The 23621-nt window shown below is 35.6% G+C and overlaps 2 protein-coding genes across 2 annotated transcripts in view; both read right to left on the bottom strand.

Annotated features, from left to right (window-relative positions):
* Positions 1–23621, bottom strand: part of LOC110464518 — a 59534-nt gene that overhangs the window by 13230 nt on the left and 22683 nt on the right. The window lies entirely within an intron of this gene.
* On the bottom strand, positions 20230–21534 carry LOC110464514 (uncharacterized protein F54H12.2-like). The gene has a single exon (XM_021519765.1). It carries the CDS (start codon positions 21532–21534, stop codon positions 20230–20232), a length of 1305 nt encoding a protein of 434 aa, XP_021375440.1.

The raw sequence follows: 23621 nt of genomic DNA, 5'->3' as shown, positions 1-23621 counted from the left end.
CAGGACACCGGGTAAAATGCATAGATTTTCAGGACATGGAATCAATTTCAGTTGAACTATCATTAAATAATTTGAAATGGTTAATTCAAGGAGTCTATAGACCTCCTAGCATGAAAGAAAACACATTCACAGAAGACTTTTGTAAGACTTTTGACCGCTGTACCACGAAATATGACAATCTGATGGTTATAGGTGACATCAACTATGATTTGTTATCTGATAAAGGAAACCCATTACAAAATGTATGTGATATTTTTGACTTATCAAATCTTGTGAAAGCCCCAACCTGTCATCCTAAAAACACAGAACCTAGCCTTATCGATGTAATTTTGACAAACAAACCAAATCTAACAGGTAAAATTTGTAACTTTGATACAGGAGTCAGCGATGTACATAATATTATTGCAGTTCAACTACGGAGTAAGATCACTGTGAGAAAACAGGAATGGATGTCGTACAGAAGTTTTAAACATTTTAATATCGAAAATTTTCATAACGACCTATACAATGCAAAACTTGACGACATAGCCAAACACGAAAACATAAACACGGCTTACAACCAATTCAGCAACACACTAACACGCATAATAGACAAGCACGCACCAATGAAAAAGAGAAAACCACGAATAAATCAAGCACCCTTCATGAACAAGAAACTACGACAGGAAATATATCACAAGAAAATGCTACACAACAAATTCACATCGAACCGTTCAGGCCACAACTGGGAAAATTATAGAAAACAGAGAAATAAGGTCACTAAATTAAGAAAACAATCAATAAGACACTATTTCATAGACAAATGTACAGGGGGGCAAAACACGCAAAACTTTTGGGACACAATTAAACCTTTTATAACCAACAAAGGAAATCAAAAACAAATTGACATCGTCCTAGATGAAGAGAAAATAGTTAATGAGCAAACAGAAGTAGCAGAAATTTTTGACAACTTTTTTGTTAACGTAGCAAAAGAAATAGGTACAAACAGCATCGACATAAACAATACCCACCCTAGTTTACAAAAAATCACAGAAAACCAGAAACACAACACTCAAATGAGTCAATTCAAATTTAAACCAGTAGACGAACAATTCATACATAAACAATTTAACATAAACCCTAAGGAAGCAACAGGCTACGATAACATATCGCCTAAACTATTACGTTTAGCACAACCCGCCATCACTAAACCAGTCACTACACTTGTCAATACCGCCCTATCCACCTCCACCTTTCCAGACAACCTAAAATCAGCACAAGTCAGACCAATACACAAGAAAAACAGTACACTTGACAAAGGCAACTACAGACCCGTCAGCATTCTCCCGGCACTTTCCAAGATTTTTGAGAGATCCATACATGCCCAACTCAGTGACTTCTTTGATGACGTTTTTCACCCTTATCTCTCTGCATTTAGAGCAGGATATGGGTGTCAAACGGCATTACTGAGAGTCATCGAAGACTGGAAGATGGCACTAGACCAAAATCAGTATATAGCCTGCATACTGATGGATCTCTCAAAGGCCTTTGACTGTTTGCCCCACAACCTTCTTCTTCTCAAACTCCAAAATTATGGTTTAGATCAGTCGGCAACAAATTTACTTTCGACTATTTAAGTAATAGAAAACAATGCGTCAAACTTGGCAAAACCACTAGCATATTTCAAAATTTATACAAGGGGGTACCCCATGGATCAATTTTAGGCCCTATTCTTTTCAAAACTTTTATCAACGACATATTCCATTTCATAGAACATAGCAACTATGCCGACGACAACACACTCAGCAAAGCACACTCCTCACTAGACATAGTCAAATCTTCACTACAGACAGACAGCGACGCACTAATACACTAGTTCGCAGACAACCACATGCAGGCAAATCCAGACAAATTCCAGGCAATGGCTATAGGCAAAAAAACACAACAAGAAAATATCACATTTAGTTTAGGACAGAACAATTTGATTAACTGCGAACCAGAAGTGAAATTGCTAGGTGTCAAACACTGGTAAAAAAACATCTAGACAACTAAACGTACTAAAACGAATAGGCAGACACTTAAACAGACTAGGAAAGCTCACTTTATATCACTCATTCATCCTCTCAAACTTTAACTTCTGTCCCCTCACATGGCATTTCTGTGGCGAAACAAACACAAAAAAAATGAAAAAAATACAGGAAAGGGCACTCAGATTCATATACGACGACCACACATGTACATACGAAGTTTTATTAGCCCGCTCAAAATTACCATCCCTCAAAATTAGACGCCTCAGAAATTTTGCAATCGAAGTATACAAAATTACAAACAAACAAACACCCACATACCTGCATGACCTCATCAGTACCACACAAAAGCCATACTCCTTTAGATACCACAACACAGCAGACATACCACAAGTAAGAACAACCAAATTTGGCAAACACTCTTTTCGATCTGAAGCACCAAAAATATGGAATTCTCTGCCAGACCACTTTCGAACAGCAACAACACTTTCGCAATTCAAAACACTTATAAACAGCTGGTACGGACCACAATGTAAATGTGTCACATGCAAACAACCTACATAATATACCACACAACAACATAGCATCACTTATTACTCTCATACAAGTACACAAGGTTTTTAAATATGCTTTTACACCCCATGTTTTTAGACTGATATCTGCTATTTTAAACAGCTACTTGTGTACATGTGCTTTTAACAAATGATAGTGCTAACCTAGCTGAAAATGAAATGTGATGTATGAGTAAAGTATTGACTTTGTAACTGTTTTATGATGCAATGTGTATGTCCTGTATGTTAGTCGGTTTTAATAGCTCCTTAGAGCTAATGTTGTATTGTTATACCATGTACCGACTCTAAATAAAACTTTTGACTTGACTTTGACTTTGTCAGTTTCGCACACACAGGCAAAAAAAAACAAGGAGAAAGAAAGGGAGCGACCCTTTCAGGAATTGTTTTTCAAAGGATTGTGTGTTTTTAGAACTACATTTTGTTTTATTCATGGAATTGCCAAGAATAAACTGCATGTTATCAGCAAATCTTTGGATGCAGAGGGTGTAGTTCCGCAGAAACATCATAATGCTGGTAGAGCCCCTCACAGTGCATTGTCTGTAAATGACCAACAACAGATTAAGACATTCTTAACCAAATATACATATGATACAACTGCCACGGATATTTATGATAAATATGATCAACTTACCAAAGAGATGGAATTTAGGCGTGTGAGTTTGCGAACATTTCAGCGAACTTGGCATGATTTGTGTCCATATATCATTAGCATGAAACCCTGTAATGACCTTTGCAACTGTTGTCAAAACTTTTTGCATAAAATGTCTATAGCTGCAACACTTAACGACGAAGAGAATAAACAATCTTGGAGGACTACAGCAACCACGTGAACCAAGTAAAACAACAGAGGGATTTGTACAGCCAGCAGTGTACTAACAGTAAACAGCAGTTTTCATCATAGTCAGAATAACAGAAAAACAACAGGTATTAAATGGATTTAAAATAAGGTTTATTAGCGTATTAATAGTATTGCCACCTGTATGATTGTATTGGAAGTGGTGTTAAGTGTTTCATTAACACATTGGGGTAAGTTATGGACTGTGCCTTTTTTATTTGCGATGGAAACCAAAGTACACGAAGAAAAACATAAACCTACAGCAAGTGTCCGGCAATTTTCTCCCATTTACAGTGAAAATTCATAAAATTACCATAATTATTAACATATACATATATCATATGGCACGCAAAATGGAATGTTGGTTGTTAAATTAACTTTTTTTTCTTCATTTTCTTCATTAAAAATTATGATTGTCTGCCTTTTCAAAAAATATATCTTCGGAATGGCATGCCCATTTTTCTACCATGTCGTTTGGATAACGATAAGTGACTCCGCCGTACTTCAATTCAGTTTGAGCATATTGTTTCTTTGATGTTTTGCTCTTTAATAGTTGCGCAAAATAACTTCTGATCAATCTCTCCAGATTTATCTATCTCTGTAAACTGAGCTGGCATGTATTTCTCAAACGCATGTCTTAAGCCCCCTCTGAAATCAGTGTTGACCTGTTTGTACTCTCTATAACTGTCATTTGATACATCTCGTGGTTTCCGATTCCTCATCCATATCGCTCTGACTCCTATCATGGTATCGTGAAACAATTTCAACTGTTCATTCCAGTATGGCTTTAGATGTTTTTTAAGTTGTACTTCAGTTATAGACTCTTTCGCCGAACTTAGTTATGCTGTCGCATTTTCATTACTATATATGTCAATTTCGTTCTGCGCGATTACTTCATTACCTGGTACACGTATTTTGGACAATTTATCGTACATCATTTATACTTATGTAACATTCCCTTTGACACAGCTTTCTTCGAATTAAACCTGACGTTACATGATTTGATAGATTGGAATAAATACGTTGTTGCATTTTAATAAACAAATTACAGGAATGTGTTTCGACAGATTTAACTCGATGTCCTCGAATAAACATATGTCGTTTACCAGGTCAAACATGCTCGATTCAATTATTACATGGTCTATGAGTGTACAATTTCTGGTTTGGGGTGAAAACATAGAGAACGAAAATTTTCAGTAAACTTACATCGCGGTCCTTTGATTTTTACATTCATATCCCCAAGAAAGATCACCTACCCTCTCTCCAAGTAACCTGAATCTGGCATTCTGGCATATATACATTATTACTGAACACATCGAACGCTCTCGAAGATGCTGGCATATACACAGCAAAACAGAATATTGACAGGTCATCGGATACAACAATTTCCGCTCCTAATATCCTTGGGTTATGTACCTCAATTTCCTGTACGTGATAGCGGGACTTCTTGAACAGGAGACCAACCCCGCTTCTTACACTGCATCTTTATTTAGCATTGTATGTGAAGTACAGTTTGCTTGATTCATAACATAATGTAATTCGTTTTACTTACTTTCATTAGTACGGTTAACATGTGTCTAAAAGTGTTAATCCCTTATGTTTAATATTGATATGGAGTTTTCCCATTATAAAATCGATTATCTTATATTGATTTGACAGCAAACAATCCGTGTTGTTAACACTATGAAAAGAGTATAAAAGTTCAGTCTTCAAACGCTTTTATTAAATTTGTAGTTTTAACGGTAAATATTTGATACGATTCTCGAATCTTCTCAGATTGAGAAACATTAATGGAGATAGCTCTGACAATAATTACAGATTCAAAGAATCTTGGACTGTAGAAGATGAGTCTTCATTTATTCCTGACGGAATGGAAGTACTGGCTTTAAAAATAAAGCAAAGCAATTATTCTTGTATACATTGTACAATGTGTTTCAGTATACCGACCTCCAATTGAAAAAAGTTGACTGGTTTCCTCGTTTCGACCAGATCATAGAGTCTATATTTACACCCAACCATCCATTAATTGTTATGGGCGATTTTTTTCTTTTTTTTTCTTTTTTTCCCTTACACAACTATTCGATGTTTTCATTACGTAGTAAACAAGTAATATTGTATAATAACCATGTTTTCATTACATTGTAAACAAGTTATATTGTATATTCTACCACGTCTTTGATGTAACGACAGTTTTCATTGGTTAAAAAGAGTGCATTATTGAGCGATATACCATGCGCGTGCCAATAACCAATGCACGTGAAATAGTGCGCACGCATGCTGTTCCAACAACCTCCCCGTATTTTATCATGAATTAACAAAAATAGCATAACTGTCAGCCGGGATCAAAATATTCACGGATCTATAGACCTAATGTGTGTGGGTCCGTGCAGTGAAAATGGTTTATTAATTATTGACATTTAAAATGTATAGGTCTCAAGACAAAATGGTAAATTATTAATTACTTCTGTTTTTACTTCACTGGGTAGTGCCGTACATTTCACGATGTGTGCAGTGTGTGTATGTACTGTCAAGCGTTGATTTCATGTTTTGACGAACGATGTCAATAGAGTGCCAATGTTTGATTGAAATAAACATCGTATCTGACGTCACACGTGTTCAGTTGTTTCTGGTCTGCAAAACGTCGTCTGCTTTCAAAAAATTCAAAGTGATGTCGAGCATTCGCCTACAGTGTACATACCGTGTGTGAAGAATAATGTTGCAAAAAGTAGTATCGGTCTGAACAGTGGTTGCAAAACACAGCTGTCCGGTGAAGTCGGTGAAGGTGAAGGTCATGATCAGCCGGTCAGCAACTTTCCATCACGTCATGGCAACCAACTAAATATGCCAACTCATGTCAGGCCTATCGTATGATGTTGTATCATTGGCACTTCCAAGAAAATCCGCTTGATATCAGGTACGATGATGATGGTTTTAGAAGTAAACGCAATCCGGGAATCCCAACCCTACGCACTGAGAAATGTTGGCGCGACATTGATCAAGTTAAAACGAGGCAACACGATCACGTGATAAATCTTGCACGCGCAAAAGAACAGCGTCTAATTTGCATATCGAATTTTCTAGGTCTTGTCGCCTTATAAGACAGCAAAACTTTACAATTAGTTACATTTGACGTGGTAGAATAAAAATAATCAACTTATGTTCGTGCATTATGGTGGAATATATAACTCGAAATTCGAAAATGTTGGAAAAATAATAATGCACGCACACATGTTGATTATTTCTTAAATAACAATGTTTTCATTACGTAATAAACAAGCAATATTGTATAATAACAATGTTTTCATTACCTAGTAAACAAGCAATATTGTATAATAACAATGTTTTCATTACATTGTAAACATGTTATATTGTATAATAACAACGTTTATATTATGTAGTGAACAAGTTATATTGTATAATAACAACGTTTATATTATGTAGTAAACAGGTTATATTGTATAATAACAACGTTTATATTATGTAGTGAACAAGTTATATTGTATAATAACAATGTTTTTATTATGTTGTAAACAAGTTATATTGAATAATAACAATGTTTATATTATGTATTAAACAAGTTATATTGTATAATAACAATGTTTTCAATACATTGTAAACAAGTTATATTGTATAATAACAACGTATATATTATGTAGTAAACAAGTTATATTGTATAATAACAACGTTTTTATTATGTTGTAAACAAGTTATATTGAATAATAACAATGTTTATATTATGTATTAAACAAGTTATATTGTATAATAACACTGTTTATATTATGTAGTAAACAAGTTATATTGTATAATAACAATGTTTTCATCACATTGTAAACAAGTTATATTGTATAATAACAACGTATATATTATGTAGTAAACAAGTTATATTGTATAATAACAACGTATATATTATGTAGTAAACAAGTTATATTGTATAATAACAATGTTTTTATTATGTAGTAAACAAGTTATATTGTATAATAACAACGTTTTTATTATGTTGTAAACAAGTTATATTGAATAATAACAATGTTTATATTATGTATTAAACAAGTTATATTGTATAATAACACTGTTTATATTATGTAGTAAACAAGTTATATTGTATAATAACAATGTTTTTATTATGTAGTAACCAAGTTATATTGTATAATAACAACGTTTTTATTACGTTGTAAACAAGTTATATTGTATAATAACAACGTTTATATTATGTAGTAAACAAGTTATATTGTATAATAACAACGTATATATTATGTAATAAACAAGTTATATTTTATAATAACAATGTTTTTATTATGTTGTAAACAAGTTATATTGAATAATAACAATGTTTATATTATGTATTAAACAAGTTATATAGTAAACAAGTTATATTGTATAATAACAACGTTTTTATTATGTTGTAAACAAGTTACATTGTATAATAACAACGTATATATTATGTAGTAACCAAGTTATATTGTATAATAACAACGTTTTTATTATGTTGTAAACAAGTTATATTGAATAATAACAATGTTTATATTATGTATTAAACAAGTTATATAGTAAACAAGTTATATTGTATAATAACAACGTTTTTATTATGTTGTAATCAAGTTATATTGTATAATAACAACGTATATATTATGTTGTAAACAAGTTATATTGTATAATAACAACGTATATATTATGTAATAAACAAGTTATATTGTATAATAACAATGTTTTTATTATGTAGTAAACAAGTTATATTGTATAATAACAATGTTTTTATTATGTTGTAAACAAGTTATATTGTATATTAACAATGTTTTCATTACCTAGTAAACAAGTTATATTGTATAATAACAATGTTTGTATTATGTAGTAACCAAGTTATATTGTATAATAACAACGTTTTTATTATGTTGTAATCAAGTTATATTGTATAATAACAACGTATATATTATGTAATAAACAAGTTATATTGTATAATAACAATGTTTTTATTATGTAGTAACCAAGTTGTATTGTATAATAACAACGTTTTTATTACGTTGTAAACAAGTTATATTATATAATAACAACGTATATATTATGTAGTAAACAAGTTATATTGTATAATAACAACGTTTATATTATGTAGTAAACAAGTTATATTGTATAATAATAATGTTTTGATTATGTTGTAAACAAGTTATATTGTATATTAACAATGTTTTCATTCCCTAGTAAACAAGTTATATTGTATAATAACAATGTTTTTATTATGTAGTAACCAAGTTGTATTGTATAATAACAACGTTTTTATTACGTTGTAAACAAGTTATATTATATAATAACAACGTATATATTATGTAGTAAACAAGTTATATTGTATAATAACAATGTTTTGATTATGTTGTAAACAAGTTATATTGTATATTAACAATGTTTTCATTACCTAGTAAACAAGTTATATTGTATAATAACAATGTTTTTATTATGTTGTAAACAAGTTATATTGAATAATAACAATGTTTTCATTACGTAGTAAACAAATCTTAATTTTTATTAACCGTTAATCACCATGATTTAAGCATATTATATATAGCGTATTGATTCACATTTAAAACGAAAAGGAAGTTAATAAAAGTAAATAATCAAAATAAAAGATTCAATCCGGAAACTAAAAGGTGCGTGTTTACGTTTGTTTTTATCTTTATACTGTAAAATCATGGCGGTGTCTACATGTGTTCGGAATTTGATGCTGTTTCTAGATGTCTATACGCGTTTCCCGTTGTATTGTGTGGATATACATTGAAGGGTGTAGGTAAGTAATAACAAAGTGTTGTTGTATTTGTTTACGTTCTCACGATATGTTGTTGCATTGTTGTGTGGGGTAACTATATAGGTTCCTTATTGATGTAGCACCCACGTGTTCCACCTTCAGGGTATCATAAAAGGACAATAGGTAGCATGATTTACTATTTTATTTGTATCAAATCGATTATCTTACTTTGCTATCATTAATTTTATATATATACTTATTTTTTGTATTTAGTATGTAACAATAATAATTGTTCATTGCATAAATATGAAGAGGGGAGGGAGGGGGGGGGGTTGTAGTGTGAGAGTATTTAATAAATTAACATATAGTACAGTGTCACGTTAAACAGTAATTTTTCCTTTTTTTCAGTGCTGTTTCAGTCATGGAGTGTTTTCATTCGATGAAAGTGATTCTCCGCCTTTTTCTGTGGAGATAAGAAGTGTTTGAAGATGTGTACCTACAAGAGATGCAGAGTGTCTAGGTACATTTTACATTATTTATTTCTGTATTTGTTAATATCTACTGTTGTTTGTACATATTGTTTAAATATGCTTGTTACAGTTACCTGTTTAGTTTTTGCCTCACTTATGTAATAACATTTATAGATTACAAAACCTATAATTGTTAGGAGGTGATTGAGTTCATTATAATTTGGGTGTTCTATTTTATATCAAATTGCTAAGTTTTTTAAAGTCAACATATCCTTTTTATATCCAAGTATATCAAAGAGGTGCTTAATTGTATTATTAAAACTTTGTAGATAACTTCATTTGATGAAAAAATGTTCATAGTCTTCTGGTATGTTACAAACATTACAATTAGGTGTATCACTCAATTTCCATTTATGTAGTATTTGCTTTGGTACTAGGATTTTATTCTGTAAGGTTTTGAATAGGAATTCATTCGTGTACTCTAGTGCGTTTCGGAAAGCAATTTTATTAAATGTTTGTATATGCTTTGATTGCTGTAATTTTTTATTTTCATTCTTTCTAGTTTTGGAAGCTTAATGACTAAATTTCTTTCAATATGGACTTTAAAGTTTTGCATGTTGACATAACTTTTTTCAATTGTTTTTAGCCAACTTTTTGGTATTACTTTCTTAATTATTGATAGTTCTGACAGCCAATTAATCTTATATTTGAGATTTTCATAAATCATTCTGTCATTCATTTTTACACTGTTATGCAGGAGTAAGTCCTTGATTGTTATAATACCGGACTGTATCCATGTGTTAAATAATAATGTTTTTCCTTTCATCTTTATGTATGTATTTCCCCATATGATCTGTGCTAACATGTTGTTGTAATGTTTTGGTTTCTTGTTTGGTTCTCTGAGTTTTATCCATGTTGATATGATTTCATAGTCTAAGTTCATTTTACAGATGAGCATATTTGGGCTAAACATATTTTTTTTTATCTAGCTGTGGGATAACTTTCCATAGAGCTTCTTCCTCTGAAACAAGTTTTTTTACCCAATTTATCCTTAATGTATCAATGGGGGATCTTATATCGATTGAGTTTAGACCTCCATCTTTGTATGCTCTGATCATTGTTCTACTTTTTACTTTTTCTCTCTTTCCATCCCATATGTAGTGGTAAATTATCTTTTCAAAATCTTGAATTGTGTTTGTGGGAATATATAACACTGAAATAAGGTATGTTAACTGTGGTACAAATAATGATTTCACTATTTGTATCTTCCCAATTATAATATTTTTTCTTATTTTCCAGTTGTTCACAAGTTTTTGTACTTTATCCAGCTTTTCTTTCCAATTGATGTCTAACATTTGTTGCTTTTTTAAACCAAATGCACATGCGATTTCAATATTGACGAACTGACAAACAAAATATATTTTTTCTCCGAGTAGAGAAACGAAAGACACAAAAAACATTAATCGACCATATGTATACCTCCGACTAATTTTGTTGTACAGAGGCAGGAGTTATCCCTTCAGGAATAAGTTATCTTCACATGGTGTATGCTATTAGAAAATCAAATAAATCCAATTCAAATGATGAACATTTAGAAATTAATTACAGAAACTTCAAAAAAGTGAATAGTGACGAATTCAAAGCTGACATGATGCCGTGGTCAGTCATTGAGGTCTTCGACAATATCGATGATGCATGGGACCCTTTTAAACGTTATTCATAATGTCATAGAAAAACACTTGCCTTTAAAAGAAAAACGTGTTAGTGCTAAGTCTGAAATATGGATAAATGATGATATACTCAGCGAATTGCATACACGTGATTACCTGCATGATAAGGCACGATGGTCTAAAAAAGGTACTGACTGGGATTTGTTTAAAGCTTCCAGAAATATAATTCTAACTAGAATAAAACAAGCAAAACGTGATTATATTGCTGAAGGTATGCTTCAATGCCCAAACAACTCTAAAGATATGCAGAAAAGGATTACAGATTTCTTACCATCATCCAAATCAAATAGTGCCCCCAGTATCAATTTAAATGGCGAGAATAAGATATTTCAAATGCTTTTATTGATTGCTTTTGCAGTATTGGGGTCGAAATAGGAAGTAAGTTTGATTCAAGTCTACCAAATTTGAATTATGTTACCCCTAATGAAAATAAGTTTTCCATCCCATTAGTCACACATGACTTTGTAAGAAAACAAATAGCAAAGCTACGTGACGGAAAAGCTACTGGTATTGGTGGAATTTCTGTCAAATTATTAAAACTAGCAGGTGACTCAATTATTGAACCTTTAACATATATTTTCAACAAGTCCATAAATACTGGTTCGTTTCCTACTTACTGGAAAAAGGCAAAAGTCACCCCAATTTTACATTTGATGACATGACCTCTGTAAATAAGAGAGACATGTACATGTACATAACTGTTTTTATGAATATTTGTTATAAAATAAATTATTGAGGATGTGAAATTAACATTTTTTTAAAATATTTTTTTAGATTTACGTAAAGACTTTGATTGATACTGTGAACCACGAAATTTTGCTACTTAAACCCACGGCTTACGGTGTGTCAGAACATTCAATGAAATTTTTCAGATCGTATCTATCGGACAGAAGGCAAGCTGTCAATTTTAAATGTGTATTATCATCCTTCAAAAATATAAATGTTGGTGTCCCCGCAGGTTCGATACTAGGGCCTTTATTTTTATGCTTCATATGAACGATTATTATAAATGTTTAAAGTATTCATCAGTGACAATGTATGCTGACGACACCTCACAAAGTGTTAAAGGTGAGTCGGTAAATGAGGTTAAGAGAAAATTAAGTGAGGACCTTCGGTTATCATGTAAGTGGATGACCCAAAACAAAATGAGTCTTAACCTTACAAAAACTCACTGTATGCTAATTGGTTTTCCTAAAAGCACTCAAAACTTAGATCATTGTGCATTAAAGTAGACGATGTTATTATTGAAACTGTCCATTGTGCCAAACTGCTTGGTGTTTTTACTGATAGTTTCTTATCTTGGAACAACCACATTGAATATGTTTGTAAGAAATTGTCAAAAGAAGATTGGAGTTTTAAAACGAAAATTAATGCCGTCAGAGGTGTCCAACAAAGTATACACAGCTATCGTTTTACCACATTTTATGTATTGTTCTTCTGTAATCCTTCAAACTTATCACTGACAGAGAGAGTTTTTTAAACTTCACAAAAGAGCTGCGAGAGTTATTTTAAATGTAAAGGACATTTTAACTCCAACTTCCATACTTATTCAGAATTTGAACTGGATGCCTATACTTGATTTTTATACTTTCAGGAAATGTGTATTAACCTACAAAATCCTCAATGATGAGGCTCCTGTTTTTTAAAGCACAATTTATTTACTTATGTCAGCCAGGTTTCAACAAGGACTACGCGTTCTTTAACATCAGAGAAACTCTGTATTCCCAAATGCAGAACATCATTTTATAAGCGTTCTTTTATATATGCTTGTACTGCTTTGTGGAATGATCTTACTGAAGAGACACGAAACGCTGCAAGGCTTCTGTCTTTTAAAAAGTTATATCTTAGCAACTATTTTAAATCAACAACATAGTGCAATATTGTTTGATTATTAAGAAACTGATAGAGTCAACTTGATAAAATAGTTCGACATCATTTTGAAAAATAAGTATCAAAGTCTTAACGTAAATCTATAAATAAAACACCTGTTAATTCACCATCATCAATAATTTATTTTATGACAAATATTCATAAAAACAGTTATGTTTATGTTCTCTATACTTTTACTGGCAACATGGAGGACAGATATAGGCCTGTAATTATTTACAGAGGTCATGTCACCAGATTTAAAAATTTGTTTAAATGTTTCCTATCGCTTCAGCCCAGTATAGTTATCGCCAATTGAGAAGTTTCCTCATGTAACAGTCTTCCTCGTTTATGAGAATAAAAACAGTACACAATTATACATTATGTGTCCATAGAATAACGGGTTTCTTTGATTAGCTACAAAATGTTTTATAAGATTAATGACAGAAATGATTCGTAAATGTGCAGGCTGCTAATGTTATTATATAGAGGGAATAAACAAGCTTTGACTAGAGAATTCGATTAAAATGGTATCACATATGTAGTCCGTTAGCTAAAGTATTCAGTTCAATGGGCCGATGTTGTCGATTACATGTTTATGTTTGATTTTTTTACGAAATGTCTCCCTCGAAACTCTCTATTTGAAATAAAGACATAAACAATTTATAACTCTTTCCCTTGTCATCCTCTATATTAACGGAATACATAAATTGCAAAGCCTTGTAGTTAATGCAGAGGAAGCCAATAAGGCGTCGTGCTACTTAAAAATAGAATGAATATAAAATGTAATGGTTTTACTATTGAATACCGTACATATTTCATGAATTGGGCAGAATATGTCGATATTGATTTCCTGCAAAATTGGGGATAGTATCCCCCCCCCCCTCCCCCCTTTCAAAGCGGATACCTGAAGTACCACAGTATGGTCGATTTTTGAATTTACTCATCGATTAATCGCTTTTCCAAGAAATATAAGCGACGTCGACAAAATCAAATATATTTTTAATGGCACAATTATTGCCCAAATTTTTCTGACAACTATTCTTTCCAATTAATCATAAAACTTCAAAAGTAAAAGTTTCCACAACATAGTTTCTGCGTATTATAGTGTGATTCAATTAGACATACAGGCAAGGAATTGACAAAAAGTCCGAAAATTATCAATTACATAAATGATAAATGTTAAAATCAAATACGTTTATCATAAAATAGCTTATCATAGTATACTTTACTATTAACAATAAAAAAGAATAACACGAAGCATTGAATGACCTTCAAAGTTATTTATTTTTAGTAAATATAGGTTTACAAAACCAGGCAAGTTGATGACAAAGTCATAAAAGTAGCAGAACAGCAGAAATTCTTTATTGCACAAACATTATTCAACAAAATTCTTGCATCGATTTGGATAACCATGCTTTTTGACATAATGTAATCATTAATTGATGGTCATCAAAAGATAGATGTATATTAAAATGAGATATACCACAGTGAGTAACCCGTGATACTTCAATAACACTACACAGGGTGGTAGATAATGGTTGAAATAACACAGGACAAGATGTTAGCTTGTATCAGAGAGGAATATTCAAAATTAAAACACACAACAGGAATTAAAGGTACTGATGGTCTGAGAAATTTATTTTTATTTTTCAAATACATATATAACCAAGCAGAGTAGTACATTATCAATATCAATTGAATGTGAATTCAATAATGGAAGGGAGATAATCTATACTTTTCATCGTTACTTACCAGTTTTTAAACTTCGAAGAACAGTTACTGTATGTATATGTTCGAAAGTTTTTTTTGTATTTATTACTATTTTGTATATACATCAACCGATTCTTAGTAACATCAGCTTTTTTGCGTAAAAGTGTGTTATTCGACAAAAAGTGAAAAGTGTTAAAATTCCCATTCAAATAAATTTCTTTTTCAGAAAATTCATTTTTTTTTTACAAGTCTGTAGGATATGCTTTCAACATGTGAAGAACGAAAAAAACATAACTCAAGAAATTGGCAAAATTTGTGTCACATATGTAGTCCGTTAGCTAAGTGTTCAGTTCAAGTGGCCAGGTGGCCGCGGTGACCAAGTAGTAAGACGTNCCCCCCCCCCCCCCCCCTCCCTTCAACCGTCACTGGGTCGCGGAACGTTTGGTTGCACTCCGGCTTCCTCAAAATCAATGTACAAAAAAAATCAGTTCACTTACAAAGTAGTAGGCTGCGCGACACAATCGTTAAAATTAGCCCAACACTGGAAAAATATGAAGAACTTGATTGAGGTTGATATAAAGAGAGTTTAGGGTCGTCCAACATACAGAATATATACAGTTGTTGGATCGCACAACGTTACAAGATTTGCGTTGTGCGCACGATAAAAAATGTGCGATACTAGCGTGCGAACGAGTGCGACAACTATCGCACAGTTGTTCGATACATGTAGGTATCATGATTGATATATATATAAAGGAATGGCCTTTGGATCAACACGATTTCCTAGTTATACTTATATCTTTCCTAATTGAAAGTATGTTGACATGCTTCACTCAGGGGTACATGGTTATCTATCTATCTAACAGTAATTGACAAACCACCTACCAAAATTGTTTTGAAACGACCTTAATTAACACTCGTGTAGATATACGGTTAACAGACACATTACTACAGATAAGATCCAGGTGTGTTTTTTATAACTGTTAAATCATCGATGAACTCTGACCGGCGATCAAATCCATGCAATTCATTACGTGTACTAGTAGTGTACCCGATAGTGCACTCCATTATTGACAGTGTAACAGTCATTTTAATAATTTGTAACATGCATTAAAAAATTAGAAGCAGTAAAGAATATACCAATCGGATATCGTATTTTTTCATTCTGTAACATCGATAAGTTGATTTTACAATATTGCATATGTGTGCGTGGTTAATCGAACAGCGGCGCGATCGGTTGGTAAAATTCCCGGTTGTCCACACTATGCGATGTACGCACGGTCACTTTGATCGACTGTGCGATCCATCAACTGTATCTGTGTTTGTTTTTGTAATCTGTTTTCAAAAGTCATCTAAATGTTAAACTAGTTGGAACGATGTGATATAGTCTCTTTGCTCTGATGAATCTTTGGTCACTACAATTTTATCCCCACATACGGAGATTGCCCGTGGTTTGTTGATACCGTCCGCTTCCGTTAACAGTTCCCGGATATTTGTTCCGTCCCCTGACATCTGTACCACGTTGTCTGAGCCGTAACCACAGACATAGACGTTACCATCTTCGTCAACGTCAACTCCAAAAGCATTCTTCACGACACCGACCTCCAACACGTCAGTGTTGTTGTCACCAGACAATCTGCTGACGGCCATCTTTCCTATAGTGGAGCTGTAATGTGTGATGAACAGTTGTCCATGCTGGGAATCATAAGACATGCCGTATATTATATCATTACATGTATATCCGTGTAACTTGTGTCTCGTACCGTCCTTACTCACACTGCACACTTCGGATCCTGTACTCACGACGAATTCACCATCTCTGTACGCTATACCGTAACATGGTTCCCCCGTGTTTATTTCAGTTGACATAGTAAGACTGGAGAGCGTGACTGTCACCACACGTATACCCCCAGGACTATCTACAGCGGCAGCAACAGTATTGTTATCCACCAAACAAAGATCCCAGGGTCTACCTTTTACTTTCAATTTCTGGTTTAAATAATCGGAAACAACGATTCGGCCATCTGCGAAATTAACAACTCCATATACAGATCCGTACACGTTCGCTGTTCCACTTCGGACCGTTTGCGTAGCATTTCCGTACCGTTTGCGTAGCACTTGCGTATCACTTGCGTAGCATTTCCGTAGTACTTCCGTACCATTACCGTAGCATTTCCGTAGCACTTGCGTAGCGTTTCCGTAGCACTTCCGTATCGTTTCCGTAGCACTTGCGTCTGCATCTTTCCATTTAAAAAGCGTTTGTGAAACGTTCGGTCGAAAAATTTACGGAATATATATTTGTCGAAACGAATTGTAAAAAAAAAAAATTATAAACCGCATTACGTGAAAATTATTACAACTATCATAATAGTCTGAAGGAAAAAACCCCACAAAAATGACGGTTTACATATACATGGACGTAACAGCCCTCCTCCTATGGGCCTACTGTGTGTTCCCCACACCAGCAGCTAGGCCTTAGGGGTAATTTAAATAACAGGCATACAGCTGGCCATGTGTCAATGACCTGTCCCTTGTTTAAGGTATAAACAACTTTAGTGTCCGTTATAAAGGTTGTTAGGGCAACATAACCACCCGCTGACAGATACATTTCTTTCAATATGATATCTATATACCTGAGAATCGAGGCAGTGATAATGCATTGACCATTCACCTGTGGTCACTTTGGATTCTGATGTGCTGTACCTGATCAAGTTCACATTCTGTGATTTCAACGCAATTAAGTCCACGTCAATTAATCCAGTTCATTGTCTATCCATCACGTACAGCTGTATACAGGTAAATCAGTTCAAGGTAAAAACCTACAGGTAAGATACTTTGGCTGTCCCTCGATCAGGAAACGACAGCCCCAGGCACAATTTCATTTCACAACAGTGCCTTAACCAAGGTTAACTAATATTTAACTTGGAATTCCTAATCTAATAAAAAAATGTCCCTTATTAGGATATTTAACTTCTCACGTAGATGATTTGTTTTAAAACTATTCTATTTTTTAAAAATAATCTATCATGAGTTCTGTTATCAGAGAGCAAGGTTGAATACTAACCCTAATACGTAACAAACTTTTCATATCAGATTATTGAAAATGATGATAATTTTCAGTAATCATTAAAAAAAATCAGTATGAAGATAACTTTATTGTCATCATGTGACTGAGTTCCTGAGAAAATAGAGTGTGCTTCCTTGTTGTCTATAGCAGATACGTATATATTACAATACGTCTCTGTCTGATGAATAGATGTTACTTTGAGGGGGGGTTGCTAAGGAAATCCGCCATTTTGAAATTCAAAATGGCGGATTTTCCTTAGCAACCCCCCGACCCTGCGGCTCATAGTAACATCTATTCATCACGTGTGTTTTGATTGTGATGTCATCATTTTTGAGGTACTGACAGGATTATCGCCCTTGTATCTGTATTAAATATTTCCTTCTGGTTTTTAGGTATGCAAGGTAATAGGACTACACTCGACCACTGGACCCTGTGAGAAAGATGAAGAAGAAGGAAACAGAATGCATTTCATTGTAAATATACTCAATAAATATTAGTAGATACTCTCTCTCGGTTCTTCTGGTTTTTTCCTGCTGCTGCTTTACATTCTGTAGACTGTTTGCAATCATGTCTCCGTGAAAATGAGGGGCTCTGTTTCTCACAATAATGCGTTATTTACAATATAAATAAAATTCACGGCATATTTACGGTGTTTTCGAGTGTGGTATTAAATCGAGATGAACTTTCTTTTCGTGTAGGAAGTGAGTGTGTCGGTGCTGTAGCAGAAAGTGCAAGTCGATATGCGGTTTTTTTCTTCTAGATGTTTTGGGTTTCAATGTTGCTGATACTTTTACTTCCTTAAATCTGATTGGTCGAATTCTGATTGAGGGCTCATGGTCGCGGGTTCGATGCGCGCCGTTGTTATTTTATTTATTTTTTTATTTTTTTTTTATTTTATTTTTTGTATAGAATCTGTCTTGATTTTTTCTAAGAAGTTTGAAACTAAGGTTATTTTAATAATAGATAGATAAATCGATCAATGTGAAAGAACGTATTTCGAGACTAAATTAAAACAAGTACGAAATATTTTTTTTGATGTAAAAATATGCAGATACTGCTGATTCTGTATTGTATGTTGTCCACTATTTGTACACACTTGTCCCCTATTTGTCCCCTATTTGTACACACTTGTCCACTATTTGTCCCTTTTTGTCCCTAGTTGTCCCCTAGTTGTCCTCTATTTGTCCCTATTTGTCCCCTGTTTGTCCCTAGTTGTCCCTATTTGTCCCCTATTTGTCCCCATTTGTCCCCTATTTGTCCACTATTTGTCCCTATTTGTCCCTATTTGTCTCCTATTTGTCCCCTATTTGTCCCTTATTTGTCCCCTATTGTCCCCTATTGTCCCCACTTTTTGTCCCTATTTGTCCCTAGTTGTCCCTAGTTGTCCCTAGTTGTCACCTATTTGTCCCTATTTGTCCCCTATTTGTCCACTATGTGTCCACTATTTTTTTGTCCTTAGACCCTAGTTGTCCCCTAGTTGTCACTATTTGTCCTTATTTTTCCTCGTTCGTCATAAGTCTCAAAGTTTGACAGTATTTTGCTAATCGAGCTAAGGCATTCAACAAAGCAATGAAGATGTGGCTACGGGTCCCCCGGGTTTTTTTCCCCGTATTATCCGATCATAGTCGGGGGTATCATCAGTGCCCAACTGACTCATTGTTGCCCGCTTTAATTTTTTGTTTTGTTTTTTGTTTTCTTTTGTTTTTGTTTTTTTCTTCTTTTTATTTGATACATTGATTGATTATCATTTACATAAGCAACCCCCAGCCATCCCATGGATTTGTTGGCAAACGAAGACATCACGAAACGAGCGTTCTTACGAAGTCGTTTACGAAATACGTGTTGGCATGAAAGTCATTTTTTAATAAGGACGTTATGTCGGACATCGTTTTTCCTTTACATCTCTGAACTGTGTAGAAAATGCAATGTTGCCCGCACACTAACGAGTGGAGGTGTTGTACTCTAACGTCGTTGTACGTCCAACTTCGACACTGTCTGTCCATGAAATTAGTGAATACTTTGTTCGTCGGCGGAAATCCGAAGGGATCGTAATATTCTCCGTGGCCTTCACCGTCTATGTGCACCGCAATCCAGTGTTCACCCTCAAGTGTATCGGGATCTGTGTTACACACGAGTGCACACGGCACGTTTAATCGTCTCGGTAATCTGTTTCTGGCGTACACGCCTTTGAAATGAGGACAGTTTTTGTTCAAGATGGAATCTATTTGAATGGTATTCATCATGCGCTGTAATCGAATAAAATCTGTCTGTTACGGTCGATTTCTATGATGTTGTCAAACTCTGCATACACTATGACGTTGATCGTCGCTGTTAAAATCTCGTTGAAATGAAGGTGTAGACTCATGTTTCCGCTTTTTATGAGATGAAATGTGCCCATCTCCGACAGATCGGGCGTGAGGTCGAATCCGAACAGGGTGTATCCTTTCCCGAATTCCTCTCGAGACACGTTGTTTCCCTCGTCGTGGTAAATTTTACCCGTGCTCGTATAGAGATTCATGTAGCTGCGCACGTACTGACCGTTCGTGAAGTCCGGTTGTAATGGCTTGGCTGGAATTTGTTTCCCGTCCACATTAAGACACACGTAATCGACCTTGTGGTGTTTGAAATTGAAAGGATTTTTGGTGGCGGTACCGTTAAAAGCGTCCGTGTCGACCATGCCCAGGACGATCCTCTTGGGCATCTGTCCTATGAACAGGTTGTCCTTGGTAAAGTCCATGTTACCTCGAGGCACGGACGTCACTTTCATTTCTATTCTCCGTATCGGATACTTGGCGGGAGTTTTTTCCATGGCTCTCGCGTGAGCAAGGCGAACGGACGGATTCAAACGCACTTTCCTTGCGTACAGACAGATATCTTGCACTACTGCTTTAAACGTGTCGCCCTCTGCATTGAGACAGAACACGTCCTTACTGCGTGACATGTTTATTTCCACGTCGACGTTGTTGACTAAGTAGCGTTCCTGTGCAAACACGTCCGCATGGATTTTCCCCATCAAATCGACGGTGCGACTTCTTGCCGTCATCGCTTTCCTCGCGACGTATCCCAAGTTTTCGTCGCCCTGAGTGTCCATTTGACCTGCGGTATCTTTGTACCACATGGAGCCTGTCAGTTGAGAGTCTTTAGCTGCGGGCCCGTAACTTAACAGGGTTTCGATGTACGCTCTGTACGGATAGGCATTGTCGGGCGGAGACACGAGCCTTTCGTTTAGACTGACGCTCACGTTATTGAACAGCGAATGTAAGAATAAATTAGTCGGAGCTACGTTCGAATCAGCCGCTAGGGCGGCACCGTCGTCTTTCTTTACCAACTTTACTTTCACGAATAGGTTTGTGTTCCCCAAGTCTAGGTAATCTTCTCCGGATCCAGATATCTTAAACGTGTACGGACCTCCGTCGTTGACCGACGTCACCGTACCGATCTGTTGCCAGTAGCCGTCTTCGACACTCGTCTGGGTGGGAGGTACGTCAAAAAGATCCAATTCGGATTTCGCGCACTCGCACGAATTCGGATGAACTAACGACATGACTTATGTATTGCGAAGTTTAATAGCGGTCGAACGGAAAATCGATACATTTCGTTTATATTTATACACTTTTCTGCCCCTAATCATCTAAATAGTCTACTCTTCTCTTTTTGTTACGTTTCGATTTTCGACGTCGTCCCGGCGGACCTTCTCTAACGTTGTCTAACGCGCGGTTTCTCAATTCACTTCCGGCGTTGCGAGCCCTAGACAACGCTGCAGTTTTGATATTCTTGCCGTCTATGACGTCGCCTGCTATTTCCATACCCGTTTTCAAAGCCTGTGTTCCTAATGCCTTCGCACCTCTTTTTAACAACGGGGCTGCAGCCTTAAACAAACCGCTGAATATCGAACCAAGACCGTGACCTCTCTGCGTTCGACTTCCGGCGAAAACGTTGTTTCCGCTTCCGGCTTGATCGAGATAATACCGATCGAACACGTAGGGATCGCTTCTGTGTGGAGGGTGCCTCATCTTGAAAGTTTTTGAAATGTTGATTACTGTCGTTTCGAATCGTATATATATAGCATTTTTAGGGAAAGTCTAAGGGTCTTCTTTTGAAATGTAACGTCATCACTACTTTGCCGGTCTCGAACTGTACGGGTGCGCCCGTGTCGTCTCTCAGCGTGAGTTCCACTTCTTGAAATTGACGCTGTTGTAAAGGTACGTAGTGTACGGGATCGAATACTTTACACACCGTGTCGCCAGGTTTGCCTTCTATCGGAACGATGCGTAGTAGTGGAGCTCTCGTATCTCCGACCATTCTCGATTCGACGAGAGGACAGTAAGCGTACAGAGAATAAAATCCTCTTCGAACGTCACTATTGAATTCCGCCGTGTGTGTTCCGTCCGCGAATTCTTGTTTTCTAAAACCGAGCATTTCGCTTAAAGCCCGAGTGAGGTATACGTGCACGCCTTTGGTAATGTGAAGCCTAACTTTGTGATCGTGTTCGTGGACGTGAAAGCTAAACCGATCGCCGTGAGAAATCATTCTCTTAGCTTTATCCACGTACTTCAGCACTCTTTTCGTAGATGAATAATATCCTTCCGGTATGTCTATCGTCAATCCGGGACTTGCCTCGTTACCTGCTCCCAGTGATAACTTCAGCTGAGCTTCGCCGCTTCTAACGTTATACTACAGATGTGGATAGTGTATCTCGGCTAATTCCACCTCCCAATTTCCTTTTAGATCTAAGGGTTTTGACAACCGCGTCGTATAAGTGGTTAAAGTATTTCCCGGATAGTAATCCATGCTAATGTTACTTGGTAGCGTCAGATAAAACATCTCTATGACTGCGTTTGACGGACGGATTTTGAAGTACGTAACCTAGACTGCTGCTCAGTATAGTGATCCACAACTCCGTGTGTCCGTTTGAAAACGATAAGTTGAGAATACAACTTACGACTACCGTGAACACTACGAAGACTTGAACGAAAAACAATATCTCTCCTTTTGGTATCTTGCCAAATACGGACTACCTAGCGTCGCTGCCTGATTCCGACATTTCTTGTAAGTAACCACGAAAGCGAGTTCCCTTTTATAGATGTTTTGGTGACTCGCTTGACTAATAAGGCGACCACCTTCGTTGTTTTCGCACTGTAGACGGAGTGTGGAACGAGGAGATAAAACCACTGTCGTTTTCGTCTTCGTCTTCGCTCCACGTCTCGGGTATGTTACGTAACTCGGGCGTGCGCTCGGGAGTTCTAGCGCGGCTCCTAGTCGGCGTGGCGGACGACAGTCTTTGCATTCTTGAGGTGTATGTCTTATTGCTTATCATCCAACTTTGGGGTGCATTCGAGCGTTTGAGTTCACCCATGAATTCGTCGAGACCCTTGGGAGCCACGTGTTTGAGTGAGGTCGGACGTGCGGCATTACCGACTAAATCCACCAGATTCGATCCAGGAATCACGGAGCTTCCTTTGTATCCGAATTCGCCGCGGTCGTTCCATTGAATGACGTCTTTCAATCTTCCCAACAACAGTTTAGTTTTAGAATGAGCTCCGCGCGGAATGCTTTCTAAAATGGCATTTTCTATGTGGTCGACTTCGTTTGCGGATTCTACCCGAGGCTCGGGGGCCTCGGTAGGCGCCA

The sequence above is a fragment of the Mizuhopecten yessoensis genome, unplaced genomic scaffold (genome assembly GCF_002113885.1).
Source record: "Mizuhopecten yessoensis strain PY_sf001 unplaced genomic scaffold, ASM211388v2 scaffold11003, whole genome shotgun sequence".
NCBI classification, from domain to species: domain Eukaryota; kingdom Metazoa; phylum Mollusca; class Bivalvia; order Pectinida; family Pectinidae; genus Mizuhopecten; species Mizuhopecten yessoensis.
This window is presented reverse-complemented; position numbering and strand designations above follow the sequence as displayed.